The sequence below is a fragment of the Carettochelys insculpta genome, chromosome 4 (assembly GCF_033958435.1).
Source record: "Carettochelys insculpta isolate YL-2023 chromosome 4, ASM3395843v1, whole genome shotgun sequence".
Classification (NCBI taxonomy): domain Eukaryota; kingdom Metazoa; phylum Chordata; order Testudines; family Carettochelyidae; genus Carettochelys; species Carettochelys insculpta.
In genome coordinates, this window is record NC_134140.1 from 52,632,977 (window position 1) to 52,660,633 (window position 27,657).

The 27,657-nt window shown below is 41.0% G+C and overlaps 1 protein-coding gene across 6 annotated transcripts in view; it reads right to left on the reverse strand.

Annotated features, from left to right (window-relative positions):
- SGCZ (sarcoglycan zeta) overlaps positions 1–27,657 on the reverse strand; it is a 470,824-nt gene that overhangs the window by 75,088 nt on the left and 368,079 nt on the right. For all 6 annotated transcript variants that reach the window (XR_012645368.1, XR_012645367.1, XR_012645369.1 and 3 more), the window contains one exon: positions 16,409–16,531. Coding sequence is in view for 2 of the 6 variants with exons in the window: in XM_074992835.1 (XP_074848936.1) it covers positions 16,409–16,531 (123 nt within the window). In the remaining 4 variants the exon portion in view is untranslated. The remainder of the gene's footprint in view (positions 1–16,408; positions 16,532–27,657) is intronic.

Sequence of the window (27,657 nt, forward strand, 5' to 3'; positions counted from 1 at the left end):
CAGCCGGGCGTCCGCCCACCGGGTGTCCCCCGACCGTGGGAGCAGACCATCAGGTATGTACCCACCGCCTGGTGCGCACCCCCGGGGTTGAGGGACGGGGACAAAAGACATGACCAGGGCCCTCCACATGCCCAGATGACCATGGCCCCAAGGACAGCAGTGGCATGTCCCTCACAGGAGTGCATCAGCCCCTGCCCCCCAGCACGACAGTGCCATGCCCCATCCCTGGGGATGGGGGGAGTGGAACCTAGGCTCCTCCGGGGGGAGGGGGTGGGACACCCATCAGCAGCAGCAGCAGCAGCACCATGTCCCGGGGACAGGGATGAGGAACCAGCAGCAGAGGGGTGGGGGGACAAGGGCCACAGCTCGGGGCCTGCACTAACGGCTGTCTCCCCTCTTCTTCCCCCCCGTCTTCTGCAGCTGCACCATCGGAAGGACCGGAGAGCACCAGTGAGGTGTCAGTGGTGCCGGAGAGCCCACCGGGGCCATCACTCCAGGCCAGCCCCTCGGCGGAGCACCGACCAGCCTCACGGCGGGGACGACGGCGGAGCCAGCCGCCCTCCTGGACGGCGACGGACCCCCAGCTGCTGGCCATCCATCGTCAGCAGCTGGAGGTCGCAGAGCAGCAGCTTTGGGTGGACAAGCAGCGCCTCCTGCTGCAGGAGTGGGCGCTGGCCTGGCGCCAGGAGGCATGGGGGGCCTTCATGTGAACGTTCGAGCGCATAGCTGACTACCTGGCCCCCCATGCCAAGCCGGGCGCCGCTCTGCCCGCCCTGCCTGCTCCACCCGCCGTTGCACTGCCACCCGCCACCGAGGGCCCTTCCGCCGAGGGGGACCTGTGGCCAGCTGACACCCGCCGGCCGTATCTCCCGGTCCGCCCGGCCCCCAGCCAGCCCCGGCGAGGGCTGAGGCTGAGGGGCAGGTCGCGGCCTCCCACCCCCAGCGCTGGACATTAGGGGGTGTGGGGCCCAGGACATGGCCCCCCCCTCCCCTTTGTATATATTCCCCTCAGTTGTATGTTTGTGTTTGTAAATAGTTTCTATTAGACCCCTGTTGTTATATTTTGTTGTTATGGATGCTGATACCTGCCCCCCCCATGTACATAGTTCTCCTCTTCCTTGTCTTCCCCTTTTTTTCTTTCATCTTATTGGAGTTGTAATATATATAATATTTATCCAGCCTGTACATAGTAGTTAGTTAAGAGATTAATAATAAGGAGAGTTCTCTACAGAGATTTGGTTTCACAAACAAATGTCTGGTTTTATTTCTTTTCAAGAAAGGTGTGGGGGGTGCTCTTGGGTGCTCTGTGGTGTGGGCGTAGGGGCAGGGAGTGTTGTGGAGGATGGGGGGGGCAGTGGGGGGCCTGCCAGCGTTCACCCCACAGCCTCATCAAAATGGGCCCGCAGGGCCTCCCGGACCCGGGTCCCTTCGGGGTCCACCTGGCGACTGGGGGCAGCGGGTGGCTGCACATCGGCCCTGCCGGCCTTCACAGCCCAGCCCTGAAAGAAGGCCTCCCCCTTGCTCTCCACCAGGTTGTGCAGGGCGCTGCACATGCCCACAACCTGGGGGATGTTGGTGAGGCCCGCATCCAGGCGGGTGAGGAGACACCTCCAGTGCCCTTTGAGGCACCCAAATATGCGCTCCACCACCTGGCGTGCGTGGTTCAGGCACAGGTTGAAGCGCTCCTGGCTGGCTGACAGGTGGCCCGTGTAAGGGTGCATGAGCCAGGGCCGGAGGGGGTATGCCGCATCTGCAATGACGCAGAGGGGCATGGTGGTGTCCCCCACAGGGATCTCCCGCTGGGGGATGTAGGTCCCCATCTCCAGCCGGCGGCACAGGCCTGAGTTCTGGAATACCCGGGCGTCATGGGTGCTGCCAGGCCAGCCCACATAAATGTCCAGGAAATGGCCCCGGCTGTCCACCAAGGCCTGGAGGACCACAGAATGGTAGCCCTTCCGGTTTAAGTAGCGTCCTCCACTGTGCTCTGGGGTGCGGATGGGGATGTGGGTCCCATCCAGAGCCCTGAAGCAACTGGGGAAGCCCAGGGTGGCAAAGCCTGCGATGGCGGCACGCGGGTCCCGAAGCCTCACGAGCCTGTGGAGGAGCAGGGCTTTGATGGCGCAGACAACCTGCAGGGGAAGCACATGGGACAGCACCAATGAGGGGTGTGCAGGGTGTGTGTGGCCCTCCCCTGCCAGGGCCCCCCTCCTCTCCTCTCCCCTCCCCTCCCCTGCCAGGGCTGCCTCCCCCTCCCCCTATGGGTCCTCTCACCTCTATGAGGACAGCCCCGACGGTGGCCTTGCCGATGCCAAACTGCTGGCCCATGGATCAGTAGCTGTCTGGAGTTGCCAGCTTCCAGACAGCGATGCCGACCCATTTCTCCACAGTGAGGGCACGCCGCATGAAGCTGTCCTGGTGCCTCAGTGTGGGGGTGAGCCACTGGCATAGCTCCAGAAATGTCTGCTGGCTCATGAGAAAGTTCTGGAGCCAGTGGTCGTCATCCCACTCTCCGAGCACCAGCCGCTCCCACCAGTCAGTGCTGGTGGGGTAACTCCACAGCCGCCGGCGTATGAGGTGGGGCGGGGGGGGGGGCGAGGTGCTGCAGGGTTGGGGATTGCGTCCTCCTCCCCTGCGGGCAGCTCCTCCTCTGTGGCAATGAGGTGCTCAGCTGCCTCCTGCATGGCATTGAGCAGGGCGAGCACTGCTCCTACAGGGGCAGCTGTGTGGACCTCTGGCTGCTGCTGCTGGGGGTCCATGACTGCGTCGCTTGAGGTGTGCGTGCCTGTGGCTCTGCAGACCGCATGCTGTGCAGGCTGAGTGTGTCTGGGAGGGGCCCTTTAAGGGAGCAGCTAGCTGTTGCCCCGGAAGCGCTAGTCCGCCCTGTGACCCTGTCTGCAGCTGTTCCTGGCACCCTTATTTCGATGTGTGCTACTTTGGCATGTAGACGTTCCCTCGCAGCACCTATTTTGATGTGGTGCTGCCCAACGTTGACGTTGAATGTCGACATTGCCAGCCCTGGAGGACGTGTAGACGTTATTCATCGAAATAGGCTATTTCGATGTCGCTACATCGAAATAAGCTATTTTGATGTAGCATGCACGTGTAGACGTAGCCATGGGCTCCCCTTAACACTGGACTCGTAAGTAATGTCTGTCAGAGACTGGCATGGACTCCAGGTAGGAGTTGCATTTTTTTGAAGCTGGGAGAGCATCGAACAGTGTCCATTGTTGGGACTAAGTACTATTCTAAGGGGTTTGAAAAGGTTAGAAGGAGTATCTGTATTTATAGATAGATATTGTGGGGTTAGGGGCAAAAGTAAGGAGAGCAATTACTTTATTCTCTCTCTTTATTCTAGGGAGGAGAAGACAGCACTGTCTATAGTCTGTGTCTGCTGTTAAGGCTGGTAGAAAAGGAATGGACTATGTGGATGCCAACAGCACCACAAAATGGTTATTGTGCACACACGATACAGCCAAGCACTGCAACCAAAGATCTCTGATTGTTGGTGTGAGGACACATGGACACCTAAAGTGGAACATCCACAGGCACAGCACTTTTGGCCTTCACAAAGTCTCCTGGCAATGAGTTCCACAGGTTAACTATGCATTGTGTGAAGAACTGCTTCTTTTTGTTTGCTTTCAAATGGCTGATTGTTAATTTTGTCAAGGGGCACCTGGTTCTTGTGACATTTGAAAGAGTAAATAACACTTTTCTATCCACTTTTCCCACAACATTCATCATAATTTTACACACCTCTGTCATATAAGGGGGCTTAGTCATTTTTTAATCTTCCCTTGTATGGAGGCTGCTCCATACCTCTAATTCTTTTCTCTGTATTTTTCAAAATTTTAATGTATATATGTAGGGTGGCCAGAACCACACACCATACTGAATATTAATGCGGTTTCCACTTAAGCTAGCAGGAATAGATATGGTTGCTGAATATATCGCTTAACACAGACTGAATGCTCAATGTCTGTTTTGCCAGAAGGTGTTGACAAAGATGTTGTGTGTTGGCTTAAAATAGGATTCAAAGTGCATTACTAATGACAACATATGGTGCTGGGACGCATTATGTGGCTTGATGGCATAAAATAGCATTTACCACAATACTTTGCTACAGCTCACAGTAGTTCGGTATTATTGTAAACATTTTGGAAAAAGTAATATAAAGTGCTTGTGTTATCTATTAAATATGATTTTTTTTCATTTCTCCTATTATTCCAATGACTCTGAAAATAGAATTCTGAAGTTTTTATTTTATTACTCAGCCCCAGTTCCATTTTGGGATGTAGGGATATACTCTGGCCTGTAGCATATATCATTCAAATCCATACATCCTCACTGCTCGTATCCTCACCTAACCCATATTTTATGGGCAAGTCATTTTGACTTTTCTTCATTACTTTGAATGTGTTTCCATACATAAATTAATCACAACCAGTGCTTTTTTTCTGCTGGTACTTGCTGGTGCTGAGTATCGGCACCTCAGCAGCCCCAGTCGCAGGATTGGCTGAGGGAGGAGAGGTGGGGGAGCCGGCTGAGTGCTGGATCCTCTTTTTTTTTTCTTTAAACAAAAAGCCACTGATCACAACTAAATATTGAGTAACAAGCAGAAGTAATGAAGTTCTTCTATGATTTTTGCCTTCCCCTTTGTGAGCAGAATATTTTGAAAACAAAGGCAGGCCTCATCTGCAAACTTGAAATCTAGGTTTCCAGACAATAAGAAGCTGAGGGTGTCTGGATACAGAGTTTTGGTTCAGCCAGCCAGTTGACAGTTAGTTGTCTACTGCAAAATCTAGATCCCTATCCAAGTCCAGGTTTGAAAACTCCCAAGTGTATTAGACTAGATGGTTCCTTGGTTCGGACCCATCTCATAAAACTAAACAGGCTCAATTATCTATCATGTCCTAAACTTCAAAATGGACCATTTTGACTTCCAAATACAAGGCCACCAACATAAAATGTAGGCTTCTGGGCCCTGACACGCCCTCCCCGCACCATATTTGTTTGACCAGGGAATCTATCCCGAGATCTCACTTTTTATACTAGGCCTCTATGGGGTAGGCATCAACTCCAAAGAGCAAATGAGATTTCCAAAGCCACATATGACCAATGCATGCACATTTTGTGTGACCACTTTACAGGGGTGTAATACAAAATAAATATATGCAAGTCCAGATATATGCTCACATACAAACATTTGACATCACAAGACAGGTGCACAGATTATTAATTCTCTTGTCTAGAATTTCAAATGTGACACTTTTGCTATTACTAGGATAATATTTGCTAACCTCTCAGTACTTTTACTACCATAGAAGCAGGAGCTTTGGGAGACATCCTGAAGGGCAAAATCATTCTGACAGGTTTAAACAGTGAGCCAGATTTTTGGTCTATGGAAGCCTCTTCAGGAGGGTTGTCTCTATCTCAAGTAATGAAACACTGAACTAAACAGAAACCCAAGTGTGGATATAGAAATGTTCAAGTCAAAACTGAACTTTACGGGACCACCAAAAAAACACACCTACGACCTAGTGCAGTGGTGGGCAACCTGCAGCTTGTTAGGATAATCCTGCTAGCAGGCCAGCCACAGCTCCAAGTGACTGTGGTTTGCCACAGACAAAAGGAACTGCAGGCAGCAGCGCACCACAGGGACATGCTGGCCACTGTTTTCCACAGCTCCCATTGGACAGGAATGTCAAACTGCAACCTTTGGGAGCTGTTGGAGGCCATGCCTGTAGACAGTCAATGCCAGCAAAATGTCGTGTAACAGGCCAACAGATTACCCTCATGGGCTATGTGCAGCCCAGAGGCTTCTCATCATGGATGTAGTGACTGTACACACTGGTTGTGATTAACTTCAGCTTTTCATCATCTTTCAGGGACACTGTGGGGTGGCGGGGGGGGTAGGAGGAGAGAAAACTTTTTTTTTTCAAGTCAATTCTTTTTTTTTCATTCATTAACATCAAGATTTGAGGGATTTCTCCTCAAATATTCCTCACGTGTTTACTTGCAAATTGATAAACAAGTCATACTTTAGCCTAAATGGTGGAAGTATCCCAAAATTACCCATTAAAATTAAAATGTTCGGGCAACTAACTTCTGGTAACAAACACACACTCAGTCTACGGTACAGACTGCAAGAGGACTTATGTAAAATGCATGGGAATACATATTAACTAGATCATTGTGACATTCAAATTAGCATAATTATAAAAGAATGAAATAAAATTATGCATTTATGGTGGTAGAAAATAAAGGATTTTTGAAAAATCCATTAAGAATTTGCATGGGACAGCTCCTCTGCTCAGATCCTTCTCATTTGTTCCACTCATGACAGAGAGAAAGGAGCCAGAGACCAGATAAACAGAGAACGGGTTAACAGAGATGTCTCCCTACAGACATTTCTGGCAAATATAGGTGATTTATGCCCTGAGTTTGCTATCCCCACCCCATCAGGTGAGGCATGACTTGACAGAGCTTGCTTCCCTATATCTATGCTCCACTGGCATAAGGACAGTTAGGCTACATCTACATGACAGTCTAAACTTGAAATAAGCTATTTTGGCATGTTGCGTTGTCTAAATGGCAGTATCCCAAATAGCTCCCACTGTGTAGACAGAGCCTTAGGGATCCTATATTAGTGGTGCATATTAAAGGCATGCTCTAACAGGGTTTATGGGTTGGTCCCAAGAGTCAGGAACTTGGAACCAGTTATCTAATGCCTTGTGTCCTGAGATGAGCTCAGGCACAAGAGGTGTCAAGCCATGTGCACCCATGTAACTAAAAAGACTCAGAATACTGATAGTCCCTGACTTACGAGTGGGTTATGTTCTGAACATCTGGTGATAACTTGGTCATAAGCCAGAAATACCATTATACAGGAAGCTATCAACTGCCTACTACCAGTAATGTTTATAATATTAATTCACGAACACTCCAAACGTAACAAAGCACCTACAGAACAACAACACGCCAAGAACGACACTGTTTGCCCCCTTCGTATTGCCTCACTATCGCTATTTTCTGTTCTAAATCAATAGCTTTTCCTTTCTTTTCACACCACCCTTACCACTAGCTCTTTTCCTGTTACTTGCCATGATGGTCACAAGCAAACACAAAACAATACTATCAGGGCAAAATGCATGAGGGGATGAAACAAACACACTGCCCAAGAGCAGACACGCAAACATAATGTGCTACTGAGAACCAAAACAAAGCAAAAGTGGGAGGGGTGGCAACATGCTGGCTGCCACCATGACTGAGCTGTAGTTCGTATACTATGCTGCCTGTGCTGTTAAAAACACTAAATGTACATGGTTCTCAACTCAAAAATATTATACAGTACAGTAATGGGGGTGAGTGGGAGGTTGGTCGTAAGTACGAATGGTCATAAGGCAATGTGTTCATAAGCCTGGGACTGCCTGCAGTGCACACACAAAAAGAGTGCAGTGTAACATAAGCATCCACAAGTTGGGAAACACTAAAAACTGTGGACATTATCATTCTGTTAAGATTTTTTCCCCCACTGATGTCAGGGTTACAGAGACAACTTTACCCCCTCTTTTATGTCTTTGAATACTTCCCCCCACCTCAGGTGTTAGGCCACATGCACTTACCCTTCTAGGGGTGGAATTTTGCAATTCTCCCTCTTGCAGCCCAGGATCATGGCACAATGCTACATCTATGCCAACTCTTTATTACCTTGCAGAGCTGACTGATACTCTGGATGGGAGTTTGTGAGCTTTCTCCACCTTCTGAAATAAAAAAAAAGTTGCTTCCAATGCATGCCAAGAACATGTTGGGTTATGTGTGCCCTGCTGTGTTATCTTCCCAACAGCTGTCTGGGTAGAGGGAAAGGGAAAGCAACCAAAGAATATACTAAGGACTCAGGCTTAGATGTAAATACATTTTCCATAATTCATAACAAGAGAAACATCTATGAGTTTCTTGTTAAGATGATGAAAAGTGTGTGTAATTCTCAGAAAGAATGAGACACTCAGTAATAAGAACCCACCTTTCTTAAGTGTATACATAACCTTTGAAACTAAATTCCTTCATCTACATCTACATGCACCATTTCACTGGACATGTGAAGCCAAAATATTGTAATTTTGTCAAAAGGTCTCCCTTTTTACTAGGTTACCTCATACCATGTAGTACTAGGATCGGGTGGGCAATAAGCTGCCCACAGGCTGGATGTGATTCTCCAGAATTTATTTACCTGAGCATCCTCACTGCTCCCACTGACCAAGATTCATAATTCCCAGCCAATAGGAACTGCAGGAAGTGGTGACCTGGCTCACGCTGCTTCCTACAGTTCTCATTAGCCAGGGACAGTAAACTGTGGCCACCGGGACTTGCAAGTGCCCATACCTGCAGATGCTCAGGTAAATAACATAACTGGTAGCCCACAGTGAACTCTGGCACACTGCATCTACCCTACAGGCTACCTACTGCTCACCTTTGCTCAAGGAAAAAAAAGTTTACCGCTTTGTTTTAGGCTGCTTACACACTAAATAAATATAACTCAAGTAACAGATCTTTAATTATTTGCCAACTTTCAGGCCAAATATTGTTTTAAATTTGGATAAAACTATATCAACACAATGGCTTCATTGAGAAAGTGGCAAAGTCCTGTACACTAACATCTTGGAGATAAATATGGAAAACTTACTGTGCTTGCTAAAAGAAAGTGAAAGATACCCAGTTAAGTATGAGTCAACATACTTTACATTTGTTCACAGGTCTATCAAATGTCATGCATCTATCATTATGCGTATGCATTCCCAATGTTTGTTATATTTTCCTGCATAACTAATTACATAATGAATAATAAACATCCCATTTATTAAATAATTAACAACAACAAAGTGGAAAAAAAAAGTACCTTTTTAATTTGGACTAGGCTATAGAGAAGATGGAAGATAGGGAAAAGGGCCCACACAATTATAGAAAACTCATTGAGGGCAAGAACCTGGGCTTATAAGGCATGTAACAGTGATACAAAAGGATTTTAAGCAACTCAATTTTGTTTCCAAGCACAGCACTGAAAAACAGTATCACCATTCTCTGAAAAGAGAAAAACTGAAATGAAATTTAACTGGTAGGGAATGGTAAAATGTAACATTAAAATTCATAAGTAAACATAAGGGTCTGTTAAAGAAATAAGATAATTGTTTATGGTTTATAAGTTTAGTAATTTTAATATGCACATTTTTGGCATATGGTCAATGACAGTGACTTGGCAGTTAAAATGCTGGTAGGGCTGGTGTGGGCTGAGATCAGGTACAGATCACTCCAAAACTGCAGGAAGAGGTGAGTCAGGAATGCTCATTCTATTCTTTGTTCTTAAGATCACTCTTGCACCTTTGCTTCCTGACTAGCCTCATTAAAATAATGTTATTGGCACCAGAATTTAGGTGTCTAAAGTGCAAAGAAGATGAAACTCTGGCTCAAATCTAGAACCGTTTTCTATATAAATTCTTGTTTCTTCTTTTGGGACAATTCTTCAATCTGCTTAGAACAAAAATATTTTGTATATTGGAATTTTAAAATATAAAATTACCTGCTCTAAATGGGTTACACAAAAATCCCTGACTTCCAAACTGCTAGATCTCTGAAAAGAAAATGGAGCATGTGCTTTGCTGCAGCCAAACAGCAAAGCTCTAACAAGTCAGATAATTTCATTACTGCCTGTAGACCAAAACAGACACTATTAAACCAAGCTCTCCGTGAACAGCAGGAAAAGAATAGTTTGTACCAACTGTATGAGCCTACATGCAGCCTCATGTATATTACAAACGTTTTGAGAAAAGATGGTAAAATCCCCAGTTTAAGAAAAAATATAAATTTTTCTTCATATCACAGTTCTGACCAATGATTGTGTACTACTTTACATGTTTTCAGAAAAACCTGATGGGTCTCTGTGGCTTGTATCAGTCAATTTATATTATACTATATGACAAGATATGGCTGATGAAAGCTGGCAAGATGTCACAGTGCCAAACCTCAGATAGAAACTGGATAAAATGTATTTTTCTCAACCCAACACATTTATAGTCACAGTACCTTGGGGCAACACATTAAACTCTTTCATACCCAACAGCTCCAGGACTGGGAGGTTCCTGTGTATTCAAATATTCTGGATAATAGAGAGGTATACCTCGCAATGCATAACACTAAAGAAAACTGAGATTAGACATTAAAAAAACAAGCAAAAATATATGCAGAGTACTTTATTTACCAAAGGTAGTATTGTACACTGTAAATTTACACTGTATCTGCTGTATTTATTTGTATTTACTTTCACTGTGCTGTACTTATGGAAAACGTAAGTAAAATTTACTTATGGTTAAAAATGTCAGTTATTTGAGAGTTCTGGACTATAGAATGCTGGATATGAAAGAGTTTACTGTATGTAGGGAAGAGGAGGAGGAGAAAGCAGGAATTTGAAAAGCAGAAGCAAACAAATAGCGAAAAGAAAAATATTTCTGGATGAAAAATCTGAAGTCTTCAGGTTACAGTAATTCAGGACTGATATTACAGTGGCAACCAGATTGGCATTCAGGTCTTCCTTCCGAAATCACTACTTTATGAATGAACACACTACAACTTTTGTCAAGATTCTCCTGAGAACTACATCCTTAATGAGTTACACAAAGTCAAGGAATCAAACACTGTTTCTTCTTCTTCTTTTGGATACTCAGGAAACATCAGTGTAATGTGGTTTACAGTGCAACCTAGCGTAAGACATTATAACATATATCTGTCTTTAGAGATCTGGGCCACATAACTTACGGGGAGAGGCTGAGGGATCTCAGTTTATTTAATCTGCAGAGAAGATTGACCAGAGATTTGATAGTAGCCTTGAACTACCAGGTGGGGAATCCAAAAGAGGATCGAGTTAGGCTGTTCTCAGTGGTGGGAAACAACAGAACAAGGAGTAATGGTCTCAAGTTCCAGTAGAAGAGATGTAGATTGGATATTAGGAAAAAAAAGACTATTTCATTAGGTAGTTTGCTAGGCACTGGAATGGACTGAATAGGCAAGTACTGGAATTTCCTTCCTTTTAAGGCTACGCTTGACAAAGTCCCGACTGGAATGATTTACTTGGGATTCATCCTGCTTTGATCAGTATGTTGGACTAGCTGGTTTCCTGAGATGTCATCCAGCTATAATCTTCTATGATCTGGAAATACTAAGCATTAGCTAGCAGCTACAAGGTTTATGGCATTTTTATTTATCTATCTAGAATACAGGGAGCTTTATTTTGTGCAGGAAAAGTGTGGCAGTAGCCCACAGGTGAAACCAGATATTAAGAAAATGATTTAGCACACTTACTTCCAGGACTAGTAAAACATGGAGGCTGAAGCTGTATTTTTGTTTCCAGATAGAATTATGGTTATGGATTTTCCCATTAAGGAGCTTCATAGCTAACCTTGAAATTTTATAAATATTTTTCTAAAAGGTAAACATAGGAGTTTCAGTTACTTTACCACTAAAAATAATGGAGTCAACATAGCCAGTGATACTTGACCTTACTGAGAACCCCACTAAGCAATGAAAATAATTCATATCAACATTGCACAGGTGCCAAAGTCTAATTTAAAAAACAATCTTTATGATACAGTGTTTGCTGATACAATTTATAGAACTATTTCTCTCACATTCCACCGTTTTCTGTTTGTCTTCAAATTGTATTAGTTCTTTTCTGATATATCACTCAAAAGGAAGAAGAAGGCTGTGCAGTTATTGAAAGCATTTCTTGTGATAAACTTGAAATGTCACATCTTCCTTTTTATTGTAAATTACAGAACATCAGCAAGATGGAGCTTACTTCTGAGAATTGACTGTAATGGACAAATAAAATGTATAAACCTACATCCAAGGTTCTTTTATGTGTTCTCAGACTGACTCAAACCACTTCACATAAACTATGTGTGGAGATGCTTTAGTGGATCTGTAATTAGGGATAGGTTACGGTTTATTTTTCCAATGAAGGACTGAGTAAATCCCTTCATTAAAAAGTACAATTTACAGAAATGAGTATTTTAGCAAAAACAGTCTTTATTTTCTAGGTCTTTAGGTCCTTCTTTTCAGAGTTTCAAAATATTTAAAATCCCTCCTTTTGAATTGTTTTTTTTTTACAGAAACTTACCATCTTTGTGGGGGCCCCTAAAATATAATAATCTTAAAGTCACATCAGAATTTCACATGGGACTTCACATTATGAAAAGCCCAGCATTTTCTTTATTGCATAATAAATCACTCAGATTGCGGTTTTGTAAGCCATAACTTGCATTTTACTACAGTAGATGACAACACATGAAAACTGTGGAAGACTGCCAGCCTTTCCAGCCCTGGTACTTCAGTCACTAGGCTCTCACTTGGGAGTAGGGAGATACTGGTTTAAATCCCTGGGTTTCGCACATTTCAGGTGAATGCTCTAATGCAGTGTTTCTCAATCTTTATTAAAAAAATTTCCTTTTTCCAAAAAGAAAAAAAATGTAAGTACTTCCAGAACATGCAACTTTTTTTTCTGCTATTGCAACACATTTGTTTAAACAACTTAAATGTAACTGGTTGGTTGGACAAAGTTACCTATAGGCAATAAACTTGCCATCTTACTTTTGACTGTGCAAAAAGGTAAATAAAATATTAAACGTAAGTCAATTTTTTATTCATACATATGTATATATTTTATGAAAACACCAATGAACAGTGATCAATGAAATTAAAAGAAAAATTGTAATTAATTTAGTGCAAAATTTGAGCTTGTTTGGATTAAATCAAATGTTCAAACCCAGGTTTCAAACTATGAAGACCACAGTTAAATCAGTGTTTCTGATATGTTTTCCTGTGTATTGCCTTCTTCCAAATCAGCAGTTTTATTCTTTGTTTTCACAAGGAACTGGTCTATTTCAAACCCTTTGGCTACATCTACACTAGGGGAAAACTTCAAAATGGCCATACTAATGGCCAAATCGGAGAATACTAATGAGGCACTGAAATGAATATTCAGTGTCTCATTAGCATGCTGCCAGCCACAGCATTTCAAAAGTGCCACATTCAAAAGTGCTTGTGCAAACATCAAAATCCCATTATTCCTATCAGCTGGCAGCATGCTAATAAGCTGAATGTTCATTTCAGCACCTCCTTAGTATTTTCTGATTTGGCCATTAGTACAGCCATTTTGACTTTTTTCCCCAGTGTAGTGTAAATGTAGCTTTTCAATTGTAAATACGACTACTAAACTAAAATTGTACAAATAGCAGTTTTATCACTTACTTCAGACAATAACCATAATGTTCCAGTGCCAGGCACCACCAGCTCCCCACTTTAATCCAATCTCCCTCCTTTCCTCTAGAGCCAGGCAGACCCAGACCTTCCCACCCCCGACTTTAACCCAATCTCCCCTCCACGAGAGCCAGCCCCCTCGCCCTGCAATATAATCAAATGCCAGCAACTCACTAGAGCTACTGCCATGCACTTTCCCCTCCAATCACTAGGGAGGGATGCATGCACAGAGCAGTGCATGGCACTTTCATGGCTCTGAGCATTTTATTCTCAAACAGTCGCATACAGCTCCAGTGAACGTACCCTCTCGGCCTTCTCTTGTGTATCCCTAATGGGGCACGTACCACATGTTGAACACCACTGCTCTAATGTACTACTAAGTTTGGCACCTCATCTACAGACATTGTGACTTTATTTCTTTTTTACCTTCACATACACTTGAAAAAATTAGACTTGCTTTTTGCTTAATATTTTTTATGGATACATGGTTTTCCAGGAATTACAGGGAAGCATAGTTATTGGCCTGATTTTCCCTGATGGCCCTGTTTAAGTCAATGAAAGCTGTTGAGACTCAGACACCTGAAAATTTAGCCACATAAACTGAAGTTATATAATACAGTGATTTTCAAAGTCCTTAAAAAGGCATATCACGTCTACAGCATACAATTAGTTTCCCTAATTGTAACAACCCTAGCACTTCTATGTCCTTTGCACACTTTAATAACTGCTTTGAAACTTCATGCCAATTGTTTAAGAATGAATGTCTGAATATTTAACTGTAAGAGACAGGGAGCCATGCTAGTCTATATACTATCGAAACAAAAAGTAGTCAAGTAGCACTTTAAAGACGAGCAAAATAATTTATTAGGTGAGCTTTTGTGAGACAGACTCACTTCTTCAGACCATAGCCAGACCAGAACAGACTCAATATTCATAATCAATTCTGTTGTTCAAGGCAACTTTTCTGAGGCTTAAAAAAAAGCTTGGTTGGGTTGCTTTTTTCCTCCATGGACTGTATTTTGGAATTCACAGTCTGGACTGCAAGTGGGCATAGTAGAATAAAGTAAGAAAACAATTTTGCTATACTTAGCCTGACTGTTAAGAAGCAGTTTCTAAATATCTCACTCAAAGCCTATTTTGGAAGGGATTTACAGCTTAATTTTTACAGACAAAAGTGATTCAGAAAGCTCCACTTAAATATAGGCTCAAAATAAAACCACCACTCTTGAACTTTAGAGAAGTGGGATCGGAAACTGAACTTTGTAATTCAAGCTTCTCTTAAATGTGAGCTGACCTGGTAGTCTTGAGTCCCAACACACATGAATTGTGGGGAAGTTCAGATTTGCAGTTTATTCTGGATTGGAGCTTTATGATTTAGAACCAGCTCTAGCTCAGATAAGGCTTTTTAAGCCTCGAAGGCTTAGATGCTTATCTACACTAAAGCTAGTTTATCTGAGCCATTTATGGCTCATGCCACACTACAATCAAGTATATAACAATACACTGCTGCACCTTCTAGATACTGATTTTCAGGAAATTCATGGATATACCTTAGTGGTAATTTGTTTTGCACTGATAGTACACAAGTATTACAGACTTGCCATACACTGGTGTAATTTGCCTCCTCTGGGAGAATTCATTCTAAGTCTACTACACACCACCTAGACTGTCCCTCACAGGAATTTGTCTATGCTGCTGTAAAAATCTCCGGGGATGGAGATTTCACAACCCTCTGCAAGCAATTTATTCCCGTGCTTAACCACCTTAACAGGTAGGAATTTTTTCCTGATATCCAACCTAAACTTCCCTTTCTTCAGTTTAAGCCCTTTTAGTCTTATCATCTGAGGTTTAGGAGAATAATTTTCTCCCTCCTCCTTCTAACCTTTTAGGTGGTTGAACGCTATTATGTCCTCTCTTTGTCTTCTCTTTTTCAGACTTAAAAAAACCCAACTAACCAACCAAACTAACAAAAACCACCACAACCACCAACAAAACCAACAGTTCTTTCAATCTTCCCTCATATGTCATGTTTTCCAGACTTATAAGCACTTTTTGTTGCCCTTCTTTGGATTTTTCCCATTTGTCCACATCTTTCCTGAAATCTGGCATCCAGAACTGCAATACTAAAGCTGAGGCCTAATAAAAATGGGTTAGAGAAGAATTACTTCTTGTGTTTTGCTTTCAGTAGTCCTGATCATACATCCTAGAATGATTTTTCTCGCAACACTGTTACCCCATTTTCACTGAAATTCATCATATTAGTTGTCCAATCACCACTGGTCCTTAGCACTTCTGCCATTTCCACATTTCTCGCATTCATTGAATAATGGGCCTACCCTGTCCTGGTCTTCCACTAGCTTTTAATATATTTATATATTTTCTTATTACCCTTTACTTCGCAAGTTAGTTTGATCTCGTTTTGTACCTTGGCACCTCTAATTTTGCCCCTATATTTTTATTTCTTTATAATCATCATTTGTAATTTGACCTAGTTTTCACGTTGTGTAGGACATTTTTTTTTCTAATTTTTAGATCATTCTAGTGCTCCCGATTAAGCCAGAGCAGTCTTTAGTCATACTTCCTACCTTTACTGTGCAGTGGAATAGTTTGTTTCTGTGCCCTTAATAATGTTCCTTTGACAAACTGAAATTGTCTTTAATTGTTATTCTTCTTAGCATTACGTCATTATACATAACACCTAATTGCAGCTCTTACACAATTAGGAGGGGGCATTATCTAAGCAAAACCTTTCAAAATGGCTTTACATCAATGTTTTATTAACGATGGCATATAAAATAGTCCCATTTAGAAATATACTTGTATAGTTTGTGGTGTACACTCCATTCTAAATTCAAGTCTGATCACAAAGAAAGTCATTCTGAACCTTGGAAAATGTCTTTCATACATGATGTTATGCAGTACCCGTTGGTTGCTCATCCCAGATTATTCTGGGCAGCTCAAGCACTGACTGCAAATGCTAAGAATCTTCCCCTATTCAGTCATTCATTACACAAGTTTGATGGACTTAAGTTCATTAAGGAAAATTAACACCAGGGTTAGTAAAAATACAAACAAATATTGTTTAGAGACCTGATTGTTCCTCTACCTGTTACTTTGAGTCTGTCAGCTCCAATGACGATCTCATCTTCATCTGCAGAAAACAACACCTTTTCACCTTCACTTGCTCTCACTTCAAATCTCTTACACTGGGCCTCCACAGCATCAGCTCCTGCAGTTGAGAAATATGATATTTAACTTAAAAAAATTGATATTCAAAGATAAATAATCCAGACTTCACTCTGAAACCCAGAAGCATATCCAGAACTTCAAGTTTTGAACAATATTCAGTTTCAATATTTTCATCAGTTGTGCAGGTAGTACAATGTGTGATATAAAGTTTCATGATTTTCCCAGTATTGTTCTATTAGGATAGGATTTTAAAATAATAAAAAGTAAATTTATATTATTTGAGATTAGTGCAAAGAGAAGCCAGAATTAAGAATTAACACAATTTCTGAGACCTTGAAATGTAAATTCAGAGAGGTTTCTTGATTTTATTCAGTATAACTTTCAGTTTTGTGCCAGCAGGAACAAAAAGATGAGCACTGAGGTTCTCTGTCAACACAAAGAGGCAAACAAATTCACTGTTTGAGAACGGTTCTTTTTCCTAGATTTATTTTCTGGCCCTGTCACATACTTTCATAATCAGATACCTTAAAAAAAGCAAACAGACGCCCCGTTTCACCTCATCAATTGTTTCTCTTTTGACATCATGGAAGGAAACTCCTAACTATCTTGAGGTACCTAATGCCTTACCGTTAACACACAGAGAGTAAACAAGCAGTCCTGGAACACTTCAAAGACTAGCAATATAATGTATTAGGTGATGCACTTTCCTGGAACAGACCCACTTCTTCAGATCTGGAAAATCCTTAAGAGAATGTAGTGGGTAGAGTGTGGCAAACAGATTTTAGACAAAAAGCAGTTTTCAGTGCCTTATCTACTATAGGTAGAATGCAATCCCTTTTTTTCCCCTCATACTTTACTATATATTTCCATTATTTAAAAAGTAATAGGCTGTCTTATTTCACCATCACTTGCAACGAAACAGAGCTTAAATTTTCAAAGTGAAGGTGATAAATGACAAAAAATGCTCCACTGACCAGTTGTGAGAAATCCTTCAGCCTCCTTGCGCAATGCCATTTCTATTACATTGCTAGGTTCTCTCATTGATCCCCACAAATTTAGTTACTTTTCTAAATTTACATTCCCAATTCATGCTTAGATTACACCCTTGGGATACATGAGCAAGAGATTATGAGGGTGGTATTCTCAACTCCACCCTGCAGTTGTCATCTGAGTTCACCTACCAGCCTCTAGCTCTGTTGAAACTAGCAGACAGTGTACAGTACATCCTGCTTACACAATGCTTCAGTCATCAGTTCAACATATAAATGGCCATTTTCAAAAACCGGAATCCAATCACAGATATAAAAGCTCTAACAGCCCATTTTGAATTAGAATTTTCTGATGAGGTCTTTAATATTCAGGGCCAAATGCCAGCCCCCCAAAAAAGATTAAGCCAATAGAGTGAAATTATATTTATAGTATATAGAAGCTAGAATTCTATTTAGAATATCAATAAAGATGGTTCTTAGCAATATAGGTTCATCTCTCTTCCTTTGAGATGACTGCTATATTTAGCTTATTGAAGTGTCTCTTGTGCAGAATGTATTAGAATCCACCAGCATGTAATGTGTTTGCTTTATTTTCAATTGTTTAAATCTGACCATGAGATTTTTCCTACTTTTTTTTTTTTTTTTTATTTACTCTGGGTAGTGAAAGAAAAAAAAATTAACAATTTTATGAAGTACTTCTTATAATCACAGGAAAATGACCAGACCTTAGGTGTTTCTCAGAACCACTATCTCCCATTAGCAGAGGCTTAATGCTGCAAAAGGTAGAGGACTTGCAGAGAAGCAGTCACTCCCAGTGGCCTGACAAACATATGCTAATCACAGAAACTATGAAGCTCTAAATAACTGAACCAGCTGGTACGTAATCCCTAATCACTGTAAAATCAAAATGACTGGATTCACAGAGCTCTAAAGTGGCTTTATTTATTTATTTTTACTGCATTGAGGGTCCCCTATGTATGCATATGAACGTGGTCACTTACTTCTCATGCAGCACCTGACCTGTGAGGTGCACATGCCCTTCAAACCCTTTTTAAGGGCCTAATGCAACATAGCACTGAGGTTCCTTCACTTGCGTTCTTAAAGCAGGGTGTGTGGTAAAAATGGTTAAATGGCCTGCTATTACACACTTATTTCTGAAGTCTTCACAGGACAAATCACTAGCACCTGTACATCATGTCTCCTTTGTTAAGATTAGTTAGTTGGACCACTACACCTTTCTCCCATAGTCTTCTACAATTTTGAGAGTAGCCAGACTACTTCTCTACCTTCATGGTTAGGGGGACAGCAAAAAAGGTCTGTTTACTCATCTTAACTTAGTTTATGCCTAAAATCCCCAAGATTCCTCTACACTAAATGCCATTCTGCCTGCTAGTCTGAGATAGTCCCTATGGCAGGAGAGAGGATAAAATTGATTCTGCAAGGTGGTCACACTGTGCGCACTCTGAGATTATGAATTTACTGAATAAGTACCATATAAAATCAGGTTATAAGCAACTATCAATATCCTTATCTATTATCAGTCTTTCAGCTTTGCTTGCATTAGAAAAATCTGAATGGGATACCAAAAATTAGACATAATTAGGAATTAAATTCATTATGAGTAAAAGAGAAAATTTAAACTATGGTAAGTGAAGTAAATATACAAGAAGGAAGAAAGAATTTGAGATGCAAATACTACAAAAACTAAGCAAAAAACCCCATAAGTATATCAGAAGCAGGAAACCAGACAGTCAATTGGGACACTGCCTGACTGATGTGCTGCAGAAGCACTCAAAGACGAGGACATTTCAGAAACTAAATGAATTCTTGGCATCAGTTTTCACTGGAAAGTGCATGGGGGAGATACTGGCATCAGAACTATTCTTCTTACATAACAAACTTTAGGAACTCTCTCAGACTGAATGGTTGTCACTAGAGATTTTAAAAGAAATCAATACATTAAACAGTAATAAGTCGTCAGGAGCAGATGGCATTCACTCAGGAGTTCTGAAGGTAGTCACATATGAAATTGCACAACTACTATCATTTAAATCAGTCTGTTTACCAGATAACTGAAAGGTAGCTAACATAACCTAATTTTTTTTTAAAAAATAAGTCTCCAAAGGTGATTTGAGTAATTACAGTCCAGTAAACATATCTTCTGTACTAGGCAACTTGGTTGAAACAATACAAAATAGAATTACAAGACACACAGATATGTTGAGGAAGAGTTAACACAGACTTTGTAATGGGAAGTCATGCCCCACCAATCTATTAGAATTCTTTGATTGTGGACAAGGGAGATCTAGCAAATACAGTAGATTTGGACTTTCAGAAAGTCTTTGACAAGATTCCTCACTTGAGACCCTTAAGCAAAGGGATCAGTCCTGAGATAAAAAGGAAGTTCCTTTCACAAACCAGTAAGTGGTTAAAAAATTGGAAACATTTCAAATACTTATTTTTCACAAGCGGAGGTAGAGAGAGTGTGAAACAGGGGAGTCCCCAAAATATCTGCACTGGGACCTGAGCTGCCCAACATATTGAAAAATGATCTAAGAAGGGGGTGAACAATCATGTGACAAAATTTGCAGAAAATACTAAATTATTCTAGGTATTTACATCCAAATCAAACTGTGATAAGTTGCAAAGTGATATCACTAAACTGGTGTCTAGGCAAAAAATAATACATGAAATACAATGTTGATAAGTTCAAAGTAATGCACCTTAGAAAAGAAATCCCAACTACACATTAAAATTGTTGGGGTCCAAATTAACTGTATCAGATAAAAAAAGATCTTGGAGTAACTGTGTGTAGGTCCATGAAAACATCTGTTCAACTTGCAGAAATTCATTAACAAAGGCTAACAGAATGTTTGGAACCATTAAGAAAGGGATAGATAATGAGAAAGAAAATATTACAATGCCAATATATATGCCTGTGATACACCCACACTTTAAATACCGTCTTCAGTTCTGGTTGCCTCATCTGAAAAAGAGACCTAGTAACATTGCAAAAGACACAGAGAAGTGCAACAAAACTGATCAGTGGCATGGAACAGCTCCCACGGGAGGAAAGATTAAAGTCTGGAACTGTTAAACCTCCAAGCATTGGCTTAATGGAATATGACAGAAGTCTGTAAAATTATGATGAATCGTATGGAGAAAATGAATGAAATGTTATTTATTCCCTCATATAACAGGAAACAGAGGTCACCAGGTGAAATTAGTAGGTGTCAAGTTTAAAATAAATATAACAAAGTACTTGTTCATTCAACAGCAGAAGTTGAGAAGGCCAAAAACATAACTGGACCTAAAAATAAATTAAGCAGGTTCATAGGCAACAGGTCCATCAAAGGGTATTAATAATCTTATGCTCTGTCTCTCTCGAAACCTCCAACTTTCAGAACCTGGAACTGGTTTATGGAGAGTGGATCATGCGGTATTGCCCTGTTCTGTTTATCCTCTCAAGCATCTTCTCACCAGTCACTATCACAAGACAGGGTGGTCTATGGTCTCCCCTAGGATAGCCATTCTTATGTACTTAAGTGTAGGCATAGATCTTTACTCACATTAGATACATTTCCAAGTAAACATGACAAGAAACCATACATAATGGTATATAAACTTTGCATTTAATACAATGGACCCAAAAGACACTTAAACTTAATTCAAAAAGTTCTCCCAAGGACATGCAGGAAACTGCCACATCTATAACAAGTTAGACCCTAAATTTACTTTCCTGGGCCTCACACAGGCACTGGACAGCAAAAGGGATGGGCTCAGTATTGAACTACTGCCAGGTTTGGAAAAGGGAGATAATGGTTTTTGTAAAAATTATAGAGGAAACTTAGAGAGCGAGGTGTCTATTGTAAGTAATAGGCCAGCTTTTAAGGATTCTTATGTAAAACTTGACATGTGCTATGAATAATACAGTTTTCCATACAGCATGCTTAACAAGCCAACCATCAATAGTGGAAATGATTGTTATGACAGAACATTTGTGAGATATTTTAAACAATTGACATTTGTTTCTGTTTAGTTTCACAGTATATCAAAATTCTCCTAGAAATTGGTTACTCCAACAACGTCATTACAAGGAGGAATTTCATTTTTTTCTACAATAAAATAAAAGTGCTTCAAGTGGAACTACACTTTGAAATACAATGGCACCTCAAAAAGTCTTGTGGCACCTTATAGACGAACAGGTATTTTGGAACATAAGCTTTCGTGGGCAAAGACCCTCATCATCAGATGCACGAGTGGGGGGGGGGGTTTCAGAGGCATATTTAAATATTTATTTTACTTTTAGATAGGTGAAACGTAAAAAAACAGTCCAGTGTTTCTGTTCTCCTAGAATGTATGAGTTTGTCAGCAACTTACGTTCTCAAAACCATTTTTCTAACTGGTTGAGCAATAGAAATGGTCTTAATGTCTCCAGATAATCCCCAAAATGACTGGATTATACTACTGTTTCAGCAAAAATAACTGAGGACTGCTCATTGAAGTGCCATTATCAGAGAGGTAGCCGTGCTAGTCTGTAGCTTTGAGAACAACAAAAAGTCTTGTGGTGCCTTGTAGACAAACAGGTATTTTGGAGCATAAGCTTTCGTGGGCAAAGACCCGCGTCATCAGATGCACGAGTGGGGGGGGTGGTTTCAGAGGCATATTTAAATATTTAAATTTTTAAATGGTCTTTGCCCACGAAAGCTTATGCTCCAAAATACCTGTTTGTCTATAAGGCGCCACAAGACTTTTTGTTGTTCTCAAAGCTACAGACTAGCACGGCTACCTCTCTGATAATGGCACTTCAATGAGCAGTCCTCAGTTATTTTTGCTGAAACAGTAGTATAATCCAGTCATTTTGGGGATTATCTGGAGACATTAAGACCATTTCTGTTGCTCAACCAGTTAGAAAAATGGTTTTGAGAACTTAAGTTGCTGACAAACTCATACATTCTAGGAGAACAAACACTGGACTGTTTTTTTTACGTTTCACCTATCTAAAAGTAAAATAAGTATATATAGTTACATGTGTCATTAATTTGGCTTATATCCTTTCAGTTACAATGCACACAGGCTAAAATTACATTTGCAAGTTTTGCCAACAAAACCCCATTTTTGTTAACAAGAATGGTGGAATATCCACACACAAAATACATTTTGTTGACAGTTTTTTGACAAAACCCAGCACTTTCGCCAGCAGTGTTCTTCCTCTAAGCCATGAGGCACAATGTTGCTATGGTCAAAAAAAAAAAAAGCTGTCTGGATGCTCTTGAGTGTGTGTGTGTGGGGGCGGGGCGGAGAGGGTGCCGGGGGACAGCTTTCCCTCGACAGACAAGGTATCCAGAACAATGAGCAACCCCATCTGCCGTGCTTCTGGGTGCCTGTTTTGTCAAGAAATCAGATGGGCAGTCCAGTTGGTCTGTTGACAGTGCAAAGTGCTCTTCCAATTGGCTTTTGGGGATGGCCACACTCTGTCAACAGAAGTTTTATTGGGAACACTCTTCCAAAAGTGTCTTCCATCAACAGAGAGCTGTAGTGTAACAGTAGCCACAGTCATGTCTCGCAAGCAGTCAGAAGACGCATGATTTGTGAACCAGTGACAGTTTGTTAAAACAACAAGAAGCAGCAAAGCATGACAGAACTGTCCCTCAAGACTTCACATATAAGCAATACAAGTCTGTGAAGCTCTTAGATCAAACTTGTATTCACACCCTCCCATATACTCATCTCATATGGATACAGAATATCCTACGTCTATAAACTCCAGTTTGTGGAAACATGTCAGCCCGTCTCCTAAATTTCACTGCACTGAGAACATCATTCCTGGGAGTTCCTCCAATTACAAAACCATCTGAGAAAATCTTCAGATCTGTTGAGCACATAGATGCATACTACTGGGGCAGTCTATTTCCCATTTATCTCACCAACCGGAGTGGTCAAAATCTTATGGTTTCAGTATGCTCCGGATTTGGGACTAAGAACCCAGAGAAGTTTAAGTGCTATTTCAATTTATAAACTACTGATTCATTTGAAGCAGAGTTTACATTTTGAAACCTCAAATATTATTTCTGTATTATTCTTAAGTACTTTATACTGCCTGGGGAATGTAGCTGTGATTTCCAAATATATTAAGGGTGAATGCTTTTCTCTAAATTTGTTTTGAATCATAGTATTTCCAGAAAATGTGACAGAATGGATGTTAGCCCTGTTTACATTGCAGAGCATGTCACAATAAAGTAATACGCTCTACTGTTTTTTGAAGATTATTAAGCTTTATATTGAGGCAAATTTCAAGTACAATAATATAGGAAGATTTGTCTGCCTCTAAGTTGAATATTTCATACATAAATAGATCAAAATATATTCATGTATTAAAACAACAGACTGAACGGTTCACAGGAAGCCACCCTTACTTACAAGCAGAATGACAGATTCTCAAATTGACTATTCTTAAGCTATTGATCGATACAATGTAATGCACCTTGGAAAACACAATTCCAAATATACATAGAAAGTTATGGGTTATAAAATGAGCAGTTACCATTGAAGAAAGAAATTGTGGCACCTCAGTGAATTACTCTCCAAAACATCCACTCACTGCATGCGTCAGTTTAAAAACAAACAGAAAATTGGGAATCACTGAGCAAGGGATAGCTGATATGCCTGAAGATAGGCCTATTGTCACAATATAAATCCATTTTACATCTACATATGAATACTGTGTGCAGATATGGTTGCCCCACCTCAAATATATATGGCTGTGTCTACAGTAGCATTCCTCTTTTGAAAGAGACATGCTAAAGAGGGAAACTGAAAATGCAAATGAGGCATAGATTTACATATTTGGCACCTCATTTCCCTATTCTTTTCAAAGAGGTTTTTTCGAAAGACAAAAAGCAGTGTAGACGTGGCTATTTTGAAAGTAAACCCCATCTTCAAAAGAACCCTTCTTCCTTAAAAAAAAAAAAAATAGGTAGAAGGGTTCTTTTGAACATTACTTCCAAAACAGCCATGTCTACACTGCTTTTCTTCTTTCCAAAGAAGCTCTTTTCAAAGAATATGCAAATGAGGTACCAGATATGTAAATCTGCATCTCTCTTGCATTTTTGGTTTTGCCTCATTTGCATGCTTCTTTCGAAAGAGGAATGCTAGCATAGACGTACCCAATATGAATCAAAAAAGGTTCACAAAAAAAACAACAAAATTATTTGAAGGTATTCAGAGCCATCTGTATAAGGCAAGACTAATAAGACTGGCTGCTGTTGGGAGATGGAATACTAAGGTAGGGTAGGGTCACAATGCACCTGCAAATACCTAGTAGATTCTCTTGGTGAGTGGAAAGCCTTTGTATTGATGCCATAAGCAAGACCTTTGGCTTTGTTCTGCTCTAGAGAAACGTCAGTGGAAGGTTATATTTTGGGGGCAGATGGTATGGCTAGTGCAGCATCAACTCCAACATGGATAGCTTATAAAAAACCTAACCACAGTGCTTGGAAGCAGCTTGAAATAGCATCAGTGGTTGGGAAGGCACTGAGAATAAAGTCATCATAACTAGCCTCCTGTTGCCTGTTCTTCTATTCTTGGCCTGACCCTTATATTGAGCAGACCTCTGGCACAGGAGGGAACTGAATTCGCTGTTGCCATTCAAAGTATTACTAATGTCTAGTCCTTTCATTACACTTTTCACTAGAGTGTCTCAAAGCACTTAATAAAGGTCAGTGTCAGTATCATTATCTTCATTTTGAAGATGAGGAAACTGAGGCACAGAGTGGTGAAGTGACTTACCTAAGTTCACCCAGCAGGCAAGTGACAGAGCTAGGAATAGAACCTTTGACTCCTGAATCCCGAGCTAGTACTCTTTACAGTTGGCGACACTGCAACCAAACATACTGTGCAAAATTCTGAAGTGTACCTTTCTTACTTAAGCAGTTCCTTAAGGCAGTTGTCACTGATTTTGCATCCATTTTAACATTACTTATGAATGTGTCTTTTTAACTTCTGCTTACTGCACATTATGCGCATGAGCAAACTTAGCATTGCAACAATGGAATTGTGTATTTGCGCAAACACTGAGATATGTTACAGTACAAAATATAAAAATCCTATGAATTTTAGCTTGGTTGGAATTGTTCACATTTGAGTAGAATGAAAAGTGGATCTGAATTATGGTATTAGTTTATAGATGGTTACAGCTTTTTAAGTTAAATAGTAAGCTCTTTAGGGTAGGGACTGGCACTAGATCATGTGTTTATAGCATAATGAGAGCCTGGGGTTATTTGCAAAGCATACAAATAGAGTACAACTGCATAGTCTGTTTTCTAAAATAAGATGGAATTTTACAAAATTTTCATTAGTTATTCGAGAAACAAATAAGCATTATTTGAAATGATGGCACACCATATTAAGTGTTCATCCTTCACTTGTCCCTAAGATTTAGGCATCAGAAAAAAGTAATTTTAAACTCAGAATGGTACATGCTCCTACAACTCATATGTACGCTTTCAAATAAACAAAAATGCTTTTGAGGAAATTATGCATGTTATGCAGTGATCAGTGAAGAGTATACTTCCCCTCTCTAGGCAATCCACAGAGGACATGGACCTATTCTAGCTCTCAGTTACAAAACTTAAACATGGAGACATACAACAGGCTTTTGTGACTATGCATATGCACCATGACCAGGGACAACAGGTATAAAAGGCAAGGAGAGGCAATAACTTCCCTTCATCTTACTGCCCATCCTCTCCTCTCTTGTTATCTCTAATTTGACCAGAAGGCTCCTCCAGCAGGCTGTTGCAGACTGGAAAGAGTCTGGAAGAGTATCAATTAACTTAAAAATATTAGCATAACATTGAACCTGTGAAAGAGCCATTAATTGGTAATGAAGCCATTTAACAGGCATGTGCTTGTGACTTTACTGACAAAACCCTGATTAATGACCCTGAGTTTACTGACAAAACCTGTTCTGCAGAACTATGTCAACAAGACATTAGTTTAAAATTTGCTTTAAATATTGCATCAGTTTGTTGCTGAACTTTACAAAATCACACCTCTAAGAATTCCTCATGTAGAACAGTAACACAGAGATAGCCGTGCTAGTCTATATACTATCAAAACAAAAAAGCAGTCCAGTAGCACTTTAAAGACTAACAAAATAATTTACTACTTGGTAAGCTTTTGTGGGATAGACCCACTTCTTCAGACTTGTGCCAACTGATTATTCAACTTGAACCTTAAATGCTTGGATCTTCAGATACGTTATTTTTAAAATAATTTCTTCAAAATCATGCTTATCTAAAATACACAATTTTAATTACTGTGACATAAAAACTTGCTACCAAAAGTCTTCCTGTCCTTTCAGACCTTTCCAACTCTTTTCCCCCCTTCACTCATTTAAAGAGAGTCCTTAAAGGTGGATTTTCTACATATAGGTCACGACTAGATTTGTTAAGGGTGGCCAGCTGGGCAGGTCCCAGCTATATGTGGCTTCTAAAGGAGCCATTTGCAGTTTCCTAATGCTGCCGCCTCCCACAGTTATCACTAGAGATGGCACCCTTATGCCTACGTGCTCAAAGCTTAACACTTGATTAAATTGGGTTTGACGACTGCTACCTGTTGGGAACAGGAGGGTTGGGGGAGCCACCCAGCCTTGCAGCCCCAGTGAAGAGGCTGTGGGAGCAGGTGGATGGACTGTCTAAGCCTGGGGCCCTTTAGGACTGCGAAGGGGCAGTCTAAGCCTGGGGGTGGTTTGGGGCTTTTGAGGGGACCTAAGCCTGGGGGTCGCTTGGGGCAGTGGTGATGGCTTGGGGCTATTTTGTGTTCAGCCCCTGGAACATTTAAAAAATTGCCATGTGGCTCCCAGTGAAAAAAAGTTGGATACCCCGCCTTACAGGTTACAAAGACTACTTCCGTGTCTTTGATATTCGCAGTGATCCCAAGCAAGCCACTTAATCTCTGGCAGTAATTTCTGCCTCCCCACCCCCGCTCTCCTTTCTCTCTTCCCCTTTTTTGCCCCCATTCTCTTCTATGTAGCTGATTTCTCAGTTGCCATTTTTTTTTTGTTTGCGACTCCCCTCCAGTCTCAGAGTGTGGGGTTTAAGCTGAGGGCAGGAGGGAGCGGTTTGAGGATAAGTCTTTCCCACCACAACTCACATCAAGTATAGTAATAAACAGT